The sequence below is a fragment of the Myotis brandtii genome, unplaced genomic scaffold (assembly GCF_000412655.1).
Source record: "Myotis brandtii unplaced genomic scaffold, ASM41265v1 scaffold686, whole genome shotgun sequence".
In the NCBI taxonomy this organism is placed as follows: domain Eukaryota; kingdom Metazoa; phylum Chordata; class Mammalia; order Chiroptera; family Vespertilionidae; genus Myotis; species Myotis brandtii.
The window spans coordinates 5,525,336-5,539,449 of record NW_005370683.1 but is presented as its reverse complement, the minus strand read 5'-3'; the positions used below and the strand labels follow the sequence as shown (position 1 = coordinate 5,539,449).

At 39.8% G+C, this 14,114-nt stretch overlaps 1 protein-coding gene across 8 annotated transcripts in view; it reads right to left on the bottom strand.

Moving 5' to 3' along the window:
- The window catches only part of ANO6 (anoctamin 6), a 183,935-nt gene that overhangs the window by 40,514 nt on the left and 129,307 nt on the right, over positions 1-14,114 (bottom strand). For all 8 annotated transcript variants that reach the window (XM_014529566.1, XM_014529568.1, XM_014529563.1 and 5 more), the window contains 6 exons: positions 14,011-14,076; positions 12,827-13,114; positions 12,500-12,613; positions 10,373-10,488; positions 6,760-6,894; positions 3,161-3,266 (listed from right to left, as the gene is read on the bottom strand). In XM_014529566.1, coding sequence (XP_014385052.1) covers positions 3,161-3,266; positions 6,760-6,894; positions 10,373-10,488; positions 12,500-12,613; positions 12,827-13,114; positions 14,011-14,076 — 825 coding nt within the window. The remainder of the gene's footprint in view (positions 1-3,160; positions 3,267-6,759; positions 6,895-10,372; positions 10,489-12,499; positions 12,614-12,826; positions 13,115-14,010; positions 14,077-14,114) is intronic.

Below are 14,114 nucleotides of genomic sequence, written 5' to 3'. Positions count from 1 at the left end.
CCATTTCCCAAAGCAGATGCCCTTCAATCATCCATACAGACCCTGATCAGAAAGCACAATCCCAAGTTGCTGCCATCTATTATTCCTCTCCAACACTCCCACGCAAGGGAGACAATGAACACGTGAGAGAAGGCCCTGGGAACAAAGCTCTCCACCTGTTCCTCTAGACCTGGGGTTCCATGCACCACACATTTCAAATATTTTAGCTCTGACTCTTACAGAACCATCTTCTCCAAGTTGTCTCTGAATGTTATCCCTTATCTCTTACTGAAAATTATAAGAAAAGTCTCATGAGAAACCATTCTGTGAGTTATCACACCATTATTGACAATTCTGCCCAATGCTAAGTCTTCTCTTTTAGGAATCAGTGCAAGCCTCTTTCTATCTGATACTTCCCTGCTTACCCTGACATCTCTGCTCCATCCACACTATAAAGAAGAAAATCCTGTGAACTCTTTGTCCTACTATGCTGAAAAACCCAATGGAAGCACATCTATCAGTGCGAGAGAAAAGAAAGAGGAGCAGCAAGAAAAAGCAGGTTTATTGCCGATGCCAAGATCGCACCAGTTGCCTGGTTCAAGACAAGGGATGCACCTTGCACGCCTATGACAGGTAGTTAGGTGGCTTGGATCAAGTTACCATTTTTGCCACATGAGTAAAAGTCAAGGACCCAAGAGAGAAAATGAGATGGCTGGCCTCTCTGCTCTCGGTGGCCCATAGTGACATGGGAGCAGGAAGCAGGAGAGAAGGTAAGCAAGGGGCTTTCCTGGTTAGAAGCCTGGCTTAGCTTGCTTGGCAGGATGGCACAGAGGGGGAAAGCCAGCTGTGTGAAGGGCAGCCCGTCAGCACACTGCTTCAGTCACATGGAGCAGGAAAGAAGAGAGCTACGCATATAGGCATGCCGATTTTAAGAGAGGAACCCATCAGAATCTAGAAAAATGACCATCTGTTATGCTTTCTTCCTGCAAAAGAATAAAATCAAAATTTTATAGCTTAATGTATTTCTTAGAACAAAATATTATAATTTACCATGTCTCTCTTTTATCTTGCCAGCCAAAAGCTAAGGACTTTACTTAACGCTCAATCACAAAAACAATATTAATCCTGATTATTTTTATAACTGTTTCCTTTCCCCGATCCTGATTTTATATGCATATTTATATTTGTAGTCTGTTAACCCTTTTAGCATACATGTCAGTTAGTGAATACTCCCATCTCTTTCCAAAAGAAAAGTAGAAATAAATATAATAAATAATGTATAAAGAAATAATTGAATAGAGGCCCTGGCCTGGTAGCTCAGTTGATTAGAGCATTGTCCTGATACGCCAAGGTTGGTTCAATCCCCCATCTCTTTCCAAAAGAAAAGTAGAAATAAATATATAAATAAATGTATAAAGAAATAATTGAATAGAGGCCCTGGCCTGGTAGCTCAGTTGATTAGAGCATTGTCCTGATACGCCAAGGTTGTGGGTTCAATCCCCGGTCAGGACACATAGAAAAAGCAACCAATGAATGCATAAATAAGTAGAGCAACAAAGAGATGTTTCTGTTTCTCCCCCTCCTCCTCCTCTCTCTCTAAAATAATTCAATAAAAAATTATTTAAAAAGAAATAATTGAATTAACCAACAAAAGGAAAAGCATAAAAAAACTCTTTTTTAAACTTATTTTTCATTCCATTTTTTATATATTTCCTTCCCTTTGTAAATCACTCTGACAAGGCTCAAGGGACCATTCAGGAAACTGGAGTAGAATGACTCGTTTTTTTTCCAAAACAAGGAAAAAAATATGTGCACAGGGACATATTTGAAAGTCATGTGTTTAAAATGGGTCAGAAGAAATGAGAAAAGAAATGGGGGTGGAGTGTGTGAAAGAGAATTTCTTCAAGAAAATGGAATTTGCAGTTGCAATTTGCCTCTGGTATTCCTGTTGGCATCTGTCTTAAATCCGGTGCCTGGGGTTACACACTAACTCCTGACCTTTATGCGTTAACTTCACTGGGAGGCAGCTTCGCTTTCACCAGCTTCAAATCTTTTACTTTGTGTCATCTATGGCAGATATTTGTGGGCTAGAATTTGTGTTGATTTGCAGGGTGGGCAATGAAATCTATTCTAATTCATAAATTAAGCATAAAAATCCATGCGTTGACGATACCCTGCAATCATCTTAATTACGTGGTGGAACGATTTTTCAAACACAGAGCCCAATTTGAGAGTGAAGTGCCTGGTACTACTGTCAGCTGGGGAGGAACACACTGATGGCAAGAAATGCAGATTCACTGTCAGTTTCCGGCTTTGTCAGTTCACAGGTGGGTGACCTCGAGCAATCTATCTAATCTCTCAGCTCCTCCGTGTTTTACTCTGTAAAGTGGAGATAATGCCTGTCCTGCCTATCTCATAGGGTTGTTGGGGGTGCCATAAGTGATAAGTACAAGACTTTGCAAAGTATACAATATAAAGTGGCATCGCTTCAGTGGTAATACGTCCAAGTTGTCAGGAAAACTCTCCAAAGCAAGCTGACCTGCTTTCTCCCTAAGGGGGCCATGCCATTCAATAAGCTCCCTCCAGGCTCACTGTTGCCCTAAACCTCCTGGAGTTGAGGAGCCTTACAGCTCAAGATCATCTGCCGTTAGCCAGGGAACCAGATGTGTTTTGTGGGAACGTTTTGAGACAAAGTGAGTATCTGTTGTCATTTATATACAAAACCTTTTTCATGCATATTTTCAGATAGTTGAAATATGACCATCAAAGTCTTTAAAAATCCAAACACAGTTTTCATTCACTTGAATTAAGGAAAATACTTATAATAGTAACTGTAATGGGAAGCATTCATGAAATAAGCCGAGTCTGAGATTTCTGCTTTGATTATCTGAAATACTCAAAACAGTTTCAACCCCACAGTTCCTCCCTGATCCTCCAGGAGATTTTAAATAAGACTTTTAATCTCAACTTATTATTTGTAAAAGAAGAATAAACTTATTATTTGCAAAAGAGGAATAAATACATGTTTTGTATCTACCTTTCAGAATGAAGGGTTAGTTCAAAATTATCTTTCTGAATTCCTCCGGGGAAAAAAATATAATTTCCATGTTTTACTAAAATTATTAGAGGAAAAATTATCTTTCATTCATTACTTGGAAATGTTTGGAATAACAAAAATTACCTGTGAGGACTCGCAAGTAATATTGAGCTTCCAGAATGGACAAAGCCTATCACACTGAGGACACATTATGATGGTGCCGCCAATATTAGGATCACAAACTTCTTTGCTAGAGAAAAGAGAAAAATTTTAATTTAATTTTAAAAATTTAATGAATAGAACTGCCTTTCTAGTAGAATGATAAAATCCAACATCTATTCATATAAGAAAATAAGACAAAACTAAATTCTTATAAAACTAGGAATGGAAATGAACTTCATTAACCTAATTGATAAAGGCTTGCTACCTAAAGCCTATACAAACATTATGTTTAATGATAAAATGCTGAAAGTATTTCCTTTAGATCTGAAACAAGGCGATGGGTCCTTCCATCACCACTTCTTCTCAGTGGAGGTCATGACAGCATGTTAAGTAAAAAAAGAATAATAGGAGAATTGGTAAGGAAGGGAAAAAAAACTGCTATTGCTAATAGATTACATGATTGTCAATATAAATAACTTAACAGAACCCCAGACAAATTATGAGAATAAGTGCGTTTAATAAATTTGTGGGACACAATATTAATACACAAAATATACCCAGGGTCGCAAAAAGAACTGTGTCCCCACGGACCTTCAACAATTAAAAATTAGTTTTTAAAATAGCATCTTTCAATAGCTTAAAAAATATAAAGAACCAAAGGATAAGTCTAACTCAAGATGTATAAGATTTATATGGAGAAAATTATAAAACTGTCCTGAAAGAGTGAAATACATATAGTGAATCCTACATATAAGTGGAAACATGATGATGTTCATAATTTGGAAGAATCAATATTTAAAGATGTCATTTCTCCCCCATTTGAGCTATAAATTCAATTACAAGACCAAAGGGCTCAGAAGATTTAAGACACACTAAAAAACAACAAGATGCTGTTGGCATAGGTTAAGAAAAACTGACCTAGAGAACAAAAGAAAGAGTTCAGGAGACAAGAGACATCTGTAGATACAAAAACTGACTAAGAGAGGGCGAGCCCATCAAATCAGTAAGGTGAGAACTGACATTTCACAAATGGGGTTGCTGCAATGAAATATCCATATGGGAAACCATGAAATTCAACTCCCAAATCGTATCTCATACAAATCATTTCCAGGTGGAAAATGAGAATGCAACAGCACTAACTTACTATAAAAAAGGAAAAAGAGAATATTTAGATAACCTAGGGCAGTGATGGCGAACCTATGACACGCGTGTCAGAGGTGACACGCGAACTCATTTTTTTGGTTGATTTTTCTTTGTTAAATGGCATTTAAATATATAAAATAAATATCAAAAATATAAGTCTTTGTTTTACTATGGTTGCAAATATCAAAAAATTTCTATATGTGACACGGCACCAGAGTTAAGCTAGGGTTTTTCAAAATGCTGACACGCCGAGCTCAAAAGGTTCACCATCACTGACCTAGGGGGTAAGGACAGATTCCATAAATAAGAAACCAAAAGGCATAAATCATAGAGAAAAATATTGATAAATTCAAAATCTTTCAAAGGCAAGAACTTCACCAAAATACACCATAAAGAGAAGAGAGAGAAAAAAAGAATTAGCTACAAACTGGTAGAAGTTTTGTAACACATAAAAATGACAAAGGATTGCCCGGCTGGTGTGGCTCAGTGGGTGAGTGTCAACCTGTGAACTAGAGGTCACCGTTGGATTCCCAGTCAGGGCACATACTCTGTGGTCTCCATCCCCAGTGTGGGGCATGCAGGAGGCAGACAATCAATGATTCTATCTCTCATCATTGATTCTCTCTCTCTCTCTCTCTCTCTTCCTCTCTGAAATCAATAAAAAAATAGTTTTTTAAAAAATGACAAAGGATGATTCACCAGAGTATTTAAAGAACTACTATAAATTAATAAGAAAAACACAATAAAGTAACAACAGGATGCAGACTGCTCCCTCTAGAAATCATTCAGAGGGACTTTTATGTGAATAGGACTGGAGTTGGGTAGCTTGTTGGTCTTACACATAAGTCAGTTACAAACAAATGGATATGAGAATCATATAGACTATCTGAGTAAAGATCTTGGAAAGTTGCCCTAGCCAGTTTGGCACAGTAGATAGAGCGTCGGCCTGTGGACCAAAGGGTCCTGGGTTCAATTCTGGTCAAGGACAGGTACCTTGGTTGCAGGCTCCTCCCCAGTTTGGGCCCTGGCCAGGGCTCATGCATGAGGCAACTAATCGATTTGTTTCTCTCGCATTCATGTTTCTCTGTCTTTCCCTCTCTCTTCCACTCTCCCTAAAAATCAATGGAAAAATATCCTCGGGTGAGGATTATAAAAAAATAAAATAATAAAATAAAATTAAAAAAAACTTGGAAAATCTATTCTTCTACGTAAGTAAGAGAACAATGGCAAAATTAGTCAAAATTAACCTCTGCAGAGCTCTGGAAATTAAACAAAAACTTACAGCAACCTAGTGGGTGTTTATTTAAGGAAAAACAGCTAAATCTCTGTAAGAATACAGTCTACAACCACCATTCAAGAACTTTATAAAAATGTAACTTATCACTTTGAAAGTATAATTTTTGAGATGCCTTTTTTTTTTTTCTTGGCTGGAAGTATATACAAAACAATGGAGAGGCTAAAGACAAATGCAGGTAAAAAGAACCAACATTCAGCCCTTGGCCCTAAACTTTTTCAGTGATGAGAAGTGAGGACTTCAAAGACCACCTGCAGCTTTCTGGCTAAGGAGCCCCATGGGTACAGAACGCTCAGAACCCTGTTAAACAGGATGGATCATGATGCCTACACGTCAGGGCTGCCCTGTAAGCTGTCTGCCTGGGGAGCCAGCCTGGTATGCCCCAAGCTAGAAACATGTCTGCTCATCATAGCTGGTGTCCAGATATTTGGATCTGGCTGTCACATCTGGATAGAGGCCAGAAGGTCAAAGGAAAATACTTGGTTTAGTGTTGCATGTCTGCTGAAGGTTGAGACCACCAAAAGCAGAGGCATAACAACACAATTCAGAATAGCGATGGCACAAGGCAGTGTTCAGGCTCCCGCATATTTCTCTTTAGACAGTGCAGCTGGTACCTGCATTCCAACATCAAGCACAAACTCATTCTTTATTTCTTACTCTTTCCCCTAATTTTGTAAGGGCTAGTTTTTAAAAAGTAAAAAAAAAAGTATTGTTTACTTAAGATTTTCGGCATGTATAAGAAATCATTTCTAAAAAACACCAATTTTTCCAGTTTCGCCACTGAGACTTTAAAGAGATCAGGGCTGCTCTTGGCCACATCTGTAGGGCTAAGCAAAGCATTCCTCTGGAGGCCAGAAGTTCAAGGATGATCCTCCCTACATCCCTCTTTTCCTTTGCAAACAAAGCATTGTCTGAAAATATTGAAGTGTTTCCTGAGGATAATATTCCTGCCAGAGACTGGGCTGCATGATCTAAGAAAAAATTTTCCACTCCACTTATTAGACTCGAACAAAAAAAGGTGTATCATCCAAAGCAGTAACTGTTTTTGCGATGAGTCCTCTTTTACGAAAAATGTCTAAGACCCTGAAAATAATTTTATGTCTCATCAACCTTCAGCGCGCTAACAAAGAATAAATAGGGTTACCTCCAAGTGCAGTTATTTCGATTCAGATATCCGTAGAGAAAGCAAGCCACACCCACTATCGCAGCCAGGAGGAGCATCTGCGTGTAATAGCCCAGCCAAGCAAAATAGATTCCGATCTTCTCTCCATAATATTTCCTGAACAAAGACAGAAAATATTTTTAGAAGATACAAATAATCACTCTGCAGCTTTACCCGAATATTAATTTCCGATTTTAAAAAGTGAAGCCTTTGAGCTTAAACATCAGACTCAATTCACACTTAAAACATACTCAGGCTCGTAGCAGACCCCAAATTCCACTGTAAACCCAAAAGAACTTTACATTTCATGGAAGTACTTGATCCCTGGTTAACCTGTGAAAGCAAAGTAAATTAGAACAGAGCAAAGGAAGGAAAAATGCTGAGTATGGAGCAGGGAGAGATAGCACCATCATTTTTTGTAAAGAGCAGCACATTTCACACATTCTCCGAAAGATGATTCTTAATCTGCATGAAACAAATGAACGTGAACAACCCACTCACAGTTACCTGCTTTCACTTACCCAGGGAACTTCCTTGGAGCAAATGTCATATAAACCACAATTAATACATTCCATTTATGTATTGCATATACTATAAATAGTTAGTAGTGGAATGTGCCTCTGATCAAAATATTTATAAAACACGTTGTGAGAGTGGGAGAGGACAGGATGGATACGACTGAGGAAGCCACCACCCTGTATTCCTAGCACTTCAGTTTTTTTTCTAAGATTTTAAAACTGATCAGTGGTGTGCTCTGGGGTAAAATGGAAGAAGCCAGGTAGGCAAGACAGGAAGAGAGACTGGGCAATGGGAGATTGTTCCTGAAAGGGAGACAAATACAATCAGGCAGGAAAGAAAGGCTTAGGGATAAGGAGAAAATAACGAAATGACTATGTAGGTGATGGTTGCTGCTATTGATACTTCTCTAGACTGATTCACTTGTCTCAGTATTGGTGGGTAGAAGCTGAAGATTTACTTAACTCTGAGGCCTCTAGGATATTTCTGGCTCAGCATGGAGCTGGCACGAGCTCCCTGAGTTTACCTAGTGGGGACTTAGCTCAGAGAACCTGGATATCTGGGAGATTTCAGACAGGAACCTCCATGGGCTGGACCGGGGCTCACAGGGCAACTGTGAGAGCAGCTGGCTAGTTACAGGGCAGGTGTAGGTCATACCCATGGGGAAAAGGAAGGGGTGAGACCAATGTGCAATCAGGAGAACAGATTATCCATTTTCAAGTGACTGGGGCTTTGCTGTCTGGCACACACACATGCATGGCAGGCAAACAGCAGGCTCAGGACAGCACCCGGGAGAGAAAGCCTGGGGATGGCTTTGAGATGTTTTGGGCTCTTGACTGTTGGGTTTTCTATAATATATTCCTATCAACCATCCATCCTAGAAAATGCCCGATTTAAAACTCTTACATGTAAGGCTAAGAGGTTTCCCCCCAATAGGTGGGCAAGTGCATGGAGCTTTGAGATACTGTAGAAAGAACAGGTAGTTGGCTCCAGGCCACCTTGGGGACACCGTGACTCCTCACCCTCAATATCCAACTATAACCAAGCCCTGTTAACTCTGCTCCTAAAATACGTTCCAAATTTGTTCCCACGATCTCTCGCCTGGTCCACTCCATCAGCCTGCTCTCTGGTCTCCCTGCTTCTTGTGCCTCTTGTAGTCCCCTCACTCTTTTTGCAAAATGTGAACAAGATAAAATGACTTGAATGCTTAAAATATCACAACAGCACTTGGTCTAAACTCCTTTCTGTGCCCCTGCTGCCCTGCTGAACTGGTGTCTGATCATTCTCTTTCTCATTAACACTGGTCTTTGATATGTCCTCAAACTGGACAAATGTGTTTGTGCCTCAGGGCCACCGTACAAGTCACCCCGATTCCTGGAAAGACTTCTAATTCTTCAAGTCCTGGCTCCTTTTTACCATCTGGTATCAGCTCACATGCTACTTACTTAGAGATAACTTTCTTGCCCACTTCTCCCTACCCCACTCCCTATCTCATCACTGTTATTTTCTTCATTTCAACCACACATTTTGTTTATTTTTTGTTTGCTTATTTTTATTTGTTTGTTTGGTTTTATCTATCTCTTTCCAGCAGGCTTTCCAAGTGACATAAGCTTCTGGAAAAAGGAGTGTCTTTACTATTCATGGTGAACCCCTAAAGAGTGTGTGCTAATGATCTGACTCAGGAAGAGGGCGGGCCATCCCAGAAACACCAACTATGTGATTAGAGGGTTGGGGCTTTGAGCCACGTGATTGGTCCAACCTCTGGGGAGAGAAAGGGGCTGGAGCTTGAGTCATGTGGGTGATGACTCATGACTATGTAATGAAGCCTTAATAAAGGCTCTGTGCAACAAAGCTCAGCATTCCAGGTGAACTTGCCTGGATGGCGGTACTCTGAGTATTGTCACACTTTGATGCCATAAGGGCAACCCTGAGTCCACAGCATGTTAGCTCAGTGATCAAAAAGAAAATAATAATAATAACTGATACCATTGTAATTTAACCTAGCTATGAATAACAGGAAAGGAGCAAAGGCGTGCCACTTGTGCAGCTTTGGCAGGAAGCTGCAGTTTAGATGCATGTCCAGTAAAGTCTGGGTGACATAGGGAAGGGACTTATCTGTCAGTTACACCTGGGAACAGGTCATTGGCCAGAGTAGCCTTGGCCACTGCAAGCCCGTCAAGATTTAAGATAGTTAATCTCCGTAACCAGGGTGGGGAACGTCCGACCTGCCGTCCATACAGGGCCCTCAAAATCATTTGGGCTGGCCCTGCCAAGGCATTAAGGGTGAGTTAATTAAATGTCTGACCAAATATAGCAGGCTAATTTTTAAGCTGATAATTCTGTATGGCCCGAGAATGAAGTTAAAAAAATCCAAATGGCCTTTGGCGGAGAAAAGGTCCTAAACAAAGAAGTTCGCTCGCTTGCGCTCTTAACTCCTGGCTTGTGGGACTCTCACGCCCCTGTGTTTGCCATGGGCCATGTGGACCCCACACACAATGGACTAATGGACTGCAACTAGCCTGATGCTACACCAGACCCAGCTCGCTGCTGGAACGGAAACTCTGGACACTGGCTTTGCTTTTAGCTCTACTGAATCCCCAGCTGCACATTTTCCAGGACTCAATTAAGGGAAATGGGACTTTAAAACCCAAGGATGTAATACCACATCTCACCCTCCCGTGGGGGCTCCAGAAATGCTTATTCCAGTGGTACCCCAAGAACACCACTCCCACTAGCAACAGAGAGAGAATTCACACATTTCTCCGATAATAGTGATTATCTACCTTGTAAAAAAAAATCAGAGGCTGTACCTGTATAGAAGGATTTCTGGTTCCAAGAATTAGCTAACCAGAAACAACCTTATTATGCAACGTGACCAATAAGAAGCAAATCTATTATATGACCTATATATTTGTAGTTCAAGACAGGGCATTCACAATGGATGGCTATTGTTGTGTTGGCTATTATTATTTTTTAATTTGACAATCTAACGTAAAAGAGGTCAGTGCCGCCCGCTAAATAGCCAGGCAATGCATGTTAAAAAGTGTTGCGGCACACTGGTTGAAAATCACTGCCTTACCTGATGAGATCCAAGGGCTGTTTTTTGTATATGCTTCGAGGATGAGCCCATTCCCTGTACAGAAGGTACCGTTCATTGGGGCAGGTGAAGTCCTCGGACGGATAGCTGAAGTTGCACTGGGAAACAAAACCAAGTAAGTGAGCATCCCAATCACCATGTGTTCACAGATGTGTTTATTAAATGTGGTGCCAATACTTCTGTCATTTGCCCTTATTTGCTAAAGTGGATGAAAATACCATGCAATTTTTAGTGATTCTCAACCATGGGTATTACTAACCCCCTGAGGGCCATTTGCCAATGTGGGTGGCAAGAAATGCTTGGTTATTACCATCCTGCGGGACACATCAGGCACTTGGTGGGAACTTCGGGGATGCTAAAGTCCTACAAGTGGGTGAGTCATAAACAACTGAAAACTGGGGCACTCAAGTGCCAAAGCTGCCACACTGGGGGGAAGCCTGGGAGCCCAGCCCACTCCTCACACACCCAGGCCCTTGGCTGGTTAGTGGCAGAATCTTTACTAAAACCCAGACTTCTTTTTTCCCAATTCAACAGTTATTCAGTGACATGTAGAATGCAAATAACAAAGAAGCTAAGTGTATAAAGAAGCTTATATACACTTAGCTTATTCAAGAAACAGAACTTCCTGCCTCTGCTCAAATTCAGTCACTCTTCTTTCCACCTGACTGGCTTTCCTTCCTCCTGTAACTACATTATCACCCTGACCTCCACCCACCTCCCTTCCAAATACCATCTGAGATCATTCCTGAGCCTGGATAAGGCCCCTTTGCAATGTCAAGAAGCTTCAAAGGAAAAAAACCTGGGCATGGTCAGTTGCTAAATGAATACTAGAGACCATTGGCATCCCAGGTTATATTCATGAGAGCTCTCTGCAAGTGTCCCCCAAGTTGATGTCATGCTATAATTGCTAATATTGCTGGGGCACAAATATAGAACGCATGGTTGGACTGCTGTGTTGGGTCCCTTAGCCAGGAAGCTCAGCATCTGCTTCTCTGCCCTTCTCTCTGTTCTCCATGTATGCATGGGTCCTAGTCTCATTACCTTATAAGGTGCATTTCAATGCTGTCCTCGTCCACAAATACATGTACTGCACAGCAGCAATGATCAATCTCAGTGTTTGCTTTCTTTGGTCAGAGAGATTCAGATAACTTGATGGTGAATGCAACAAAGTAATAGTACCATATAATATAGTATTTCATTTATTTCAGTAGCATAAGTTATTTGAGGAGCTTAGATATAATATCCTTGCATTTATGAAATCGCTAAGCGTCTGAGCAGTCACATTTAAAAAATTTCATTTTGTGTGAGATGCTATCAGCTAGAGAAGTGCTATTGTATTTGAGGAGCTGCTATCATCTCAGAACGTAGTCCTTAAAAAATGTCAACACTTTTGCCGTATGCCATTATGACAAGAACCCTGACAGAGGCCTTTCTAAAAGCCCGTGGTATTCCAGGGCACAGCGTGGAATGGTATTTCAGAGGAGAAAAAAACCCATGTTACAGAAAATGATAAATGAAAAGTTCTAACATGTGTTTTTGCTTACAAAGAACTAATACTTTTCTGGTTGATAACATCTGTCAGTAATTATGAAAATAGCTAATACACATATAGTATTTATTATATGCCAGGAACTGTTCTAACATTTGACATGGACTAATCCTCACAAACAACTCTGGGGTAGATACTATTATTATTCCCATTTTATTGATGAAGAAATTGAGGAAAGGAGAGACTAAATGACTTGCACAAGGTCATCCACCTAGAAAATGGTGGAGCAGGCATTTTGGCCCCAGAGCCCATGCTCTTAACTACTAACCTATAATGCTTATCACATTAACTATGGGAGAGCTACTGCTTGCTTGTTTGTTCATTCATTCCTTCGTTCACTCATCATCCACTCACTCATTTAACCTGAGGGCCCTCTCTATACCTAGGACTTAGCAGTGAACAATGCAACCCAGTTCCTGTCCTGGATATGCTTGTAATCTTTCCATATATTATCTTCATTTTACTGAGAAAGAAACTTAAGTAAGGTCAAGATTAGCCCTTCCCTACTAACACTGAAGTATGCATTAGGTATTTTATTTCATTTTTTCTATTTGACTTACATCATGGAGAGGGAAAGCTGCCTTGTAGATCCCAGAGCTCACAAGTTTGTTAATTCCAAACTTTTTAACGTTGTCGCTTACTTGATACTTGATTCGAGAGAGGATGAAGTAAACCTAAAAAGATTCAAAGCAGAGTGTGTGGTTTATATAGTGTAACTAACCAATCATTGTTTACTGTCATAATGGGAATCGGTAGGCAGAGTTCTCTTCTCTTTTGTGTGTAGCAGTTTCTAAACACAAAACTAAGCTAACCAACCAAACCACTAATTATTCAACAGCAGGATGCAAATCACCCCAAGACAGCAAGTAAATCTGGCTTAGACGTACAATGCGGCTTCTGGTGGCTGGGTTAAAGAAGGTATCTTTGTCACGAATATAAAAATCATTCATCCGGCTCCTCTCAAAGGGGGCAGTGAAAAATTCTTGCTCTGGCTTGATGATACTTTCATCCACTTGGAGGACTTTGCCAAGCCAGTTGAAATTGTCGAAGGCTGAAGAGCGGGTTTTCAGATCGTTGGGCTTCAGAGGCAATTTGATGTGCATTAGCTCCGCATATGTACATAACACCTCCCACGGGGCATGGATCTTTACAAATACCAGCTTGTCGTCCAAAACCTATATTGGAAGAATAAAAACACAATCTAGAAAACCAAACACATAGATTTTTCTTATGTTGCTGATAGTTAGAACACATGTGTACATGAACATACACACACAGACATTAGTATAAGTGAAGATACACTACAAAGTGGATTTGCAAACCACTGTAAACTTTTTGCCTTAAAGGTAATTTCTTGGTTTGAATTACTGAGAAAGTAATTAAAATTCTTATCATAGTTCTTTCATAAAATTCCTAATATTTTAAATGAAGGAAAACTAACTTGTTAATTTGCCCATCACTCCAAGTTAGTGAATAAAAATAAAAACACCAGAATATTCATTACAATGTTATTGTAATAACAATTTTTAAATTTCTTAAACCTAGGACTGTTTAATTTATTATATATCTGTTCAATATCATGTTATGTGGTCATTATAAAGGATGTTTATTGATATAGAAATGCATTTACTATATATTAAAGGGAAAAAAAGTGAGTTAAATCCCTGTGATATAGTAATTTTTCTTTTTGGAAGAGAAAAATGTATATATTTGAGCAAAAAGTTTAGAAGAACTACAAGGTTATTTATGAATAATTACGATACAAATGATTTTTTTTCACTATTCCTATACTTTAAAAAAAATACTATTACTTGTATAATAAAAAAAATCTTTAGAAAGATTCTTAAAACAAGAAAACAATCACCTATACCTGTATTCATTGTTCCACTCATTTATTGTTGGCTTTGACCAGAACCATACATTTTATACTGCAGATTATGACTGACTCCCCTCCCAGCCTACAAGTAAGGCGTGGCTGGGGTTGTTTCACAGGCCATCCCAGCATTCCAAGTGACATGCAGGCTCCCAAGAGCCAGGGTCAGCCACGGGTTGGGAAGGGACTGCCACTTACCGATCTGGTTGCTTCTAGCTGCAGGCCATCATGGATGAGGTTAGATTCATATGCTCGTCTTTTTCTCTGTCAAAAGAAATCAGAAAATATGTTAGGCCTTTAGT